The sequence below is a fragment of the Sinocyclocheilus anshuiensis genome, unplaced genomic scaffold, assembly GCF_001515605.1.
Source record: "Sinocyclocheilus anshuiensis isolate Anshui unplaced genomic scaffold, SAMN03320099.WGS_v1.1 scaffold258, whole genome shotgun sequence".
Classification (NCBI taxonomy): domain Eukaryota; kingdom Metazoa; phylum Chordata; class Actinopteri; order Cypriniformes; family Cyprinidae; genus Sinocyclocheilus; species Sinocyclocheilus anshuiensis.
Genome location: NW_015547636.1, coordinates 257,651 through 265,176, shown reverse-complemented (window position 1 = coordinate 265,176; position 7,526 = coordinate 257,651). Strand labels below are relative to the sequence as shown.

At 32.6% G+C, this 7,526-nt stretch overlaps 1 protein-coding gene across 1 annotated transcript in view; it reads left to right on the top strand.

Moving 5' to 3' along the window:
- Positions 1 to 22: 22 nt before the first annotated feature.
- LOC107701808 (FYVE, RhoGEF and PH domain-containing protein 1-like) overlaps positions 23 to 7,526 on the top strand; it is a 16,642-nt gene continuing 9,138 nt past the window's right edge. The window contains exons 1-4 of the mRNA XM_016503918.1: positions 23 to 88; positions 860 to 1,547; positions 2,776 to 3,014; positions 5,342 to 5,498. Coding sequence (XP_016359404.1) covers positions 900 to 1,547; positions 2,776 to 3,014; positions 5,342 to 5,498 — 1,044 coding nt within the window. The 5' untranslated portion in view covers positions 23 to 88; positions 860 to 899. The remainder of the gene's footprint in view (positions 89 to 859; positions 1,548 to 2,775; positions 3,015 to 5,341; positions 5,499 to 7,526) is intronic.

The window sequence follows — 7,526 nt, the reverse complement described above, 5'->3', positions numbered from 1 at the left end:
ACCCCCGCCAATCACACGCCACCTTACCGAGAGCAGAGGGAAGCTCCTCCCCCACTTGTGTCCTCTCGCTCATCGAGAAGTTTGAGAGGTGAGAGATCACAATCATTCGAGCACTTGTCACTGGAGCCGCTTTTTGATTACGGTAGATTTTATTATTCATAACTACAGTTCTGATTTGGTGCTCTCGAGTAATGATATCTCCGTTTGTTGATCACAGGTAAACAAGAAGTTATATCTTTAATCTCACTGCCAAAAATGATTTATTAATCAGTATTTTTGTCTTGTTTTCCAGTAAAAATATTTAAACATCCTGAAAACAAGATGTACTTGAGAAGCAGAATTGCATAATATATTAAGACATTTTTTTTAGAGAATACAGCTAGAGAGTTTCTTATTTTTAACCATACATCTTACTAAATTGATCTTTTTATTTACTTTGGCTTAAAAATGAAGGTAAAGCAATATGTACTTTAGAAGAATTGCATAAGATATTAAGACTTTTTAGAGAATATAGCTATAGGTTCTTATTTTTTAAGCATAAATCTTTCTAAATGTATTTTTTTAATTCAAATTTTTTATTGTTCATAAATGTATTTTTTTAATTTACTTTAGTTTACATTTTTTATTTGCCAACGGTGTAAGAAAGAATTAATCCAATATATGTTGTCTGAAGTGTTAATTTTTTTTAAGGATGTTGAAATTTAATTTAATTTTATTTTATTTTTTAATATTAATAAATTTTGTATTTTATTTATTATATTATTTTAATACAGTGCTCACAATGTGGTGTTTTAAATATTTATATACATATATTTAGAAATATATATTTGTCACATGTAACTTTTTTTTTTTTCTTTAGAGAGCAGATCATCGTGGTACCAGATATCACCGGGGGAGTGATGTGTACCCCACGGGTCCCCGAACAGCAGGCCGCTTCTGGGTCATTTAGCCCTCCACCCTCAGAGTTCATCCTGCCCTGCACGTCTCTTCAGGATCCACTAGAGGCGCCACTGGCCGAGGAGGAGGTCGAGAAAGAAGAAAAGGAGGAGGAAGATGAGGTGGACGAAACCGAGGAGGATGACAGTGAACTCGGGGCGACCTGCTCAGAAAAGCGTCTCTCTATGGAATCGGGCTACGGTGCCTCTGATAAACTGCTGGACACCATGGAAATGAGGGACCTCACAGCCAACCAATCAGAAATCCCCTCGGATCGCTTGTCCCTCCCACCGTCACAGATGGATGGGAAGCTGGCCAATAGAGACAGTGGTATCGACAGCATCAGCTCGCCCTCACACAGCGAGGAGCTCTGCTTCGTCGGGGACGAGGATCGGGTCAGTCACGAGAGGGAGATTTGCCCCTGCAGTCCAGGGCCCGGGCTTCCTTGCGGCTATGCCGAGGGGCCCGAAGGAGAGGGGGCCAGCGGTGTGGAGGGCGGCAGAGACTCCGAGGGAGACAGTGATATGGAGGAGGGCAGCGGGGATGAGAGTGAGATGAACCCCATGGCCCTTCAACCTCTGCCTAAAGCTGAACGACAGGACTCCACTGAGGTGAGGATTTATATAGGCACCTATTTGGGAAATTATTAAATAAATTAGTCATGGATTGGTACCAGGGTATTACCAAAGACTCCATATTGACTTCCATATTGTGAATACACACAAACACATACGTATACATGAACAGCTTAATTAATTCTAAGAGATAAATGACAAATTTGGTGCAGGAAACCCTGACTACAGTATATACTTTTAATATATGTATTTATAAATACAATATATTATTAAATATAAACATAATCTGTATTTTATAATTAAATTTTTAATGCAATTTTTATATTTTAAATATTTTTTATTCATTTATTTTTAATTATTTATACAATTTTTATCTTGTATAATTGTATATAATTTATATATTATATAATTACAATTCTAATTATATATTATAAAATGATATATATTTATACTTTAAAATATTGTTTTGTAAGTAATGTATTTTAATATATAATTTAAAAATAAATTTAACCATAACCCTATGTATGAAAACAAGCATTTTAATATTAACTATGGTTTATATTAAGTATATATTAATATAATATAAACATTTACAAAATATATTGTAATATTATAAAATTAATAATATAAACATTTACTTTAACCATATATACTTATGTAGTGTATATAACATTTATATATAAATAGATATATAATATATAAAAAAATACATATAAAATGTATTTGTTACAATTATTTTTAAAATGCATGATATACAAATCACATACGTTTTTTAATATTTATTTAATAACATGTTAGATTTTATTATTTATTTCTTTATTTTTATAGCACTACCATTCAAAATTTTAGGGTCAGTAAAATTTCATTTTAATTTAAATTAATACTTTTATGCAGCAATGATGTAATAAATTGATCAGTGGTAAAGACATCTATAATTTTACTAAAGATTTCTATTTTAGTTAAATGCTTCTTTAAAACTTTCTATTCATTGAAGAATCCTGGAAAAAAGTATATTTAAAAAAAATATATATTTGTATTTGTTATTTTTAATTATTTGTATTTTGCTCAAATAAATGCATGCTTGGTGAGCATAAGAAACCTTTTTCAAAATCACAAAATTCTTAATTTATACATTTTAAATCTGAATGTTTTTAAAAGTTCTTACTGTTAGAAAGAATGAGACTTATTCTATGCACTTCAGTCCAACTTGTTGTCACAGGTTTGTTCAAACTCATTATTCCGCCAACATCTTCTCGTTTTGCAGCTGTCAGTCCAGCAGCGGGTGTTTAACATTGCTAATGAGCTGCTGCATACAGAGAAGGCTTACGTGTCCAGACTGCACCTCCTGGACCAGGTGTTCTGCGCCCAGCTGATGGAGGAGGCCCGAGCTCGCAGCTCCTTCCCCTGTGAGGTGGTCATGGGCATCTTCTCCAACATCTGCTCCATCTACTGCTTCCACCAGCAGTTCCTGCTGCCCGCGCTGGAGAAACGCATGGAGGAATGGTGAGAAAGAAAGAAAGAAAGACTGTGAGATTGATTTTATTATGGTAAAATGGTAATGCTACTAATGTTTTATCTTGCTGTCAAGTCCAATTTATTAATATAGCACTTTTCACAATACACATTGTTTCAAAGTGGCTTTGCAGAAAATCATGATGTTAATGTTTATATCTCAATTAGTGCTGTCAAACGATTAATCGTGATTAATCGCATCCAAAATAATAGTTTTTGTTTACATACTATATGTATGTGTTCTGTGTTTATTTATTATGTATATAAAAAATGCACACACAGACAGTATATATTTTGAAAATATTTACATGTATATACATTTATATATTTATATTATTATATTTTATATTATATATAAATATATTTAATATATAAACATAGCATATTTTTCTTAAATATATACATGCATGTATTTATGTTTGAATAAATTGTTCAAGTTTTTGTGACAACCACCATTTAAATGTTTATATTTAAAAAAAAAAAGAATTGGAGTAGAAATATAATTATGTAATTTAAAGTGTTTGTATACAAATCAGCAAATTTCAATAAAATTTGCCATATTATTGACTCTCAGGTATATTTTACAGCATTATTTCAGATTTTTTTTTCCTTGAGAAAATTTGCCATGTCCTGTACCTGATATATATATATGTGTGTGTATATATATATATATACACACAAAATAAATATACACAGTACACACATATATTATGCAAACAAAAATGTTTATTTTGGATGCGATTAATCGTTTGACAGCACTAATCTCAATATCTTTATGCCTTATAGTCACATGATTTAGCAGACTAGGGCTGGGCAATAATGTAATTTTGTAAGTTGAGATATGTTATCGTATGTAGTAGAAGTAAAAAATTATTCTTACACAGTATTTTTGTCTTGTTTTCCAGTACAAATATCTAAACATTCTCAAATCATGATACATTTACTTGAGAAGCAAAATGATTTAAGATATTAAGTCTTGTTTTCTGAAAAACGTATACAAAATAAGTCAGATTATGCTTAAAATTAGAAAAATATCTGCCAATGGGGTAAGAAAAAGAAACTTAATTCAAAGGGGAAACAATATTATTTTCTTGTTTTAAGCATAAACACCTCATTTTGATTTAAATTCAGAAAACAAGACAAAATATCTGACGTTTAGATATTTGTACTGAAAAGCGAGACAAAAATACTAAGATACTAAGTCATTTTACTGTATGTATGTGAATAAATTTGGGCTTACTTATATATTCAACTTTATATAATAAGCTAGGCAATATTAATGTTAATGCTAATAAATGATTCTATATATGTTATTAATAAAAATGTATAAAAAAGTTAATAAAATATGACCGCTATTATATGTGACCCTGGAGCACAAAAGCAGTCTTAAGTCGCTGGGGTATATTTGTAGCAATAGCCAAAAATACATTGTATGGGTCAAAATTATTGATATTTCTTTTATGCCAAAAATCATTAGGATATTAAGTAAAGATCATGTTCCATGAAGATATTTTGTAAATTTCCTACTGTAAATATATCAAAACTTAATTTTTGATTAGTAATATGCATTGCTAAGCACTTCATTTGGACAACTTTAAAGGTGATTTTCTCAATATTTTTTGCACCCTCAGATTCCAGATTTTCAAATAGTTGTATCTCGGCCAAATATTGTCCTATCCTAACAAACCATACATCAATGGAAAGCTTATTTATTCAACTGTCAGATTATGTATAAATCTCAATTTCAAAAAATTGACCCTTATGACTGGTTTTGTGGTCCATGGTCACATATGTGATTAGCTGAATTATATTATGATATTCTAGACCAGTGTTTCTCAACCCTGGTCCTGGGCGCCGCCCAGCACTGCACATTTTGTGTGTCTCCCTAATCAAACACACCCGATTCAACTCATTAGCTCATTAAAAGAAACTCCAGGACCTGAAATGGGTGTCAGATAAGGGAGACATACAAAATTTGCACTGTTTGGGGGCGCTCAGGACCAGGGTTGAGAAACACTGTTCTAGACAGTAGACTTGGCACATTAACAGATTATTTAATGTTTTGTCAAACGTGAAGACTATTTTAGACTAATATCTTTCACGTTGACTCGTGCAATCAGATCTTTTTTCTTTTGGACATAACTAGAAATTTTGGATGGATTTTGAATTTAGAGGACAAACGGATGTTTCCAAGTATCCAAGTGACATATGTGTTTCCACAAACTAAACTTTGTTTAGAAATAGTCTAATTTTGGAAAGGGAAGGGTGACCTTCACAAAGAGTTGGGCGAACCTTGACTTCCACCCCTCTCCCCTCAGGGATCTGAACCCCCGCATCGGGGACATCCTGCAGAAACTGGCGCCTTTCCTGAAGATGTACGGCGAGTACGTGAAAAATTTTGACCGGGCCATGGAGCTGGTGAACACCTGGATGCAGCGCTCCTCTCAGTTCAAAGCCATCATTCACAACATCCAGGTACCAGACTGCGATCCAAACACTTACTAAACTACGCTAAACTAACCATGCTCTGTGTGTTTGTATCATGCATAAATATTGGCTGAAATGCAGTACTATCGTTCAAAGGTTTGGGGTCAGAATGATTTTTTAAGTAAAATTAATACTTTACATCATAATGTCATATTGTATCATAAAAAGAACACAGTAATCATTAAAATAATGGTTACCTCAATTTAGTTATGTCTTGCATATATTTATGCATGCACAAAAGTAATTTTTTTCGTTTAAAAGAAATTAATACTTGGATGCATTACATTAATCAAAAGTAACAGTATTTAAGACTTTTATTATTATGTTACAAAGATTCTTCGAATAAATGCTGTTCTTTTGAACAATTTGAACCTTCTGTTCCTCAAAGAATCCTGAAAAAATTAAACATTGATGATAATATTAATAAGAAATGTTTCTTGAGCAGCAAATCAGCATATTAGAATGATTTCTGAAGGATCATGTGACACTGAAGACTGGAGTAATGATGCTGAAAATTCAGCTTTGCATCACAATAATAAATTACATTTTAAAATATATTCAAACAGAAAACAGTGATTTTAATTTGTAATAATATTTCACAATATTACTGATTTTACTGTATTTTTGATCAAATAAATGCAGCCTTGGTCAGCAGAAGAGACTTCTTTCAAAACCTTTTTAATGATAGTGTATATTTAAAATCAACCACTATTTTATATGAAAAATTACTCATTACAGTGCATTCTGGTCTTTCCTTTCCAGGAAGTATGCAAATTATGCTGCATTTGTTTTAGACTAAAATTACATCTTAACAATCTTAACAGGGGCTTTTTGTAATGGACTTTGAGTCAGTAGCATATCTAGACAGATCAGAACGCTGAATAGATTTCAAGTGTAGAAGTGTGAAACAACAATAGGAGTTACAAAAAATTGTCTCTTTAAAATTCAAACTGTGATAATGTTAAGGCATAAATCGTTTTCTATTAACATAAAGTGGAAGTCAGATGTGTTGAGTGCTGTTGAGCATCACACTCTCAGCTGAACTGTGTGAAAATAAGAGTCTTCCCAACCCCCTCACTGTTATAATGAGTGTTAATTGCGTGCAACCCTGCATAACTCACAGCCATGGACTGAATGAACAGAGCATGTGTTAGTCACACAGTAATCTCTTTCACCAGGTGCACTCCACCAAATTCACCTTCACAGTCTGAGACAAGAGCGGTCGTGTTAAAAATAACGAGAGCGCTCCCACGGCTCAGCCATGATTGAGTGCGTCAGATGAAAGAGGCAGTCGCTGTGGGTGCGCGAGTGTTTTTGGGGAGTTGTAGGTTATGGTGAATACTAATGGTGCCCCAATCAGGTCTGGTGCGGCACTTCAAACGTCTCTGGTTGCCACTGTGTGGAGAATATTAAGAGAACGCACGGCCCGGCGCCTGAGATCACAGCACTGCTGGAAGGAGATCAGGCATGTCACGGGCTCCATCACACATGGGTTACACTACCAATGAATCATCTTGATTGTGCGTGGCTGTGTTTTGGGAGTTTACCTTATTGTTAAAGACAACATGAAGCAGCATTCTTTCTGCTTAACACACATTTAACTTTTGCAACGTGATGTATTTCAGAGTGAAACTAAATATTCAGTGGGAGATAAAGTAGGCAGAGACTTGATTTCTTCCAGCAGGATTTGATTGCATTATGAAAAGTAAAATCATTTCTGAGCAAAGTATTAAACTTTGAAAACGCCCATATTAAAGTAAGCTGAGCATACAGACTTGATGACGAAATATATATAATTAAATATGTATATATAACTAAAAAAAAGTAATATAATTAAATCATAATTAAAATATGTATTATATTATATATTATAATATAATTTCTATATTATTTGAATAATGCATACTTTAGAAATATGTGTAATATATAATGTATTTTAATATATAATATTTGAATGAAAGCTTATATATATATATATATATATATATATATATATATGTGCTGTCAAACATAAAA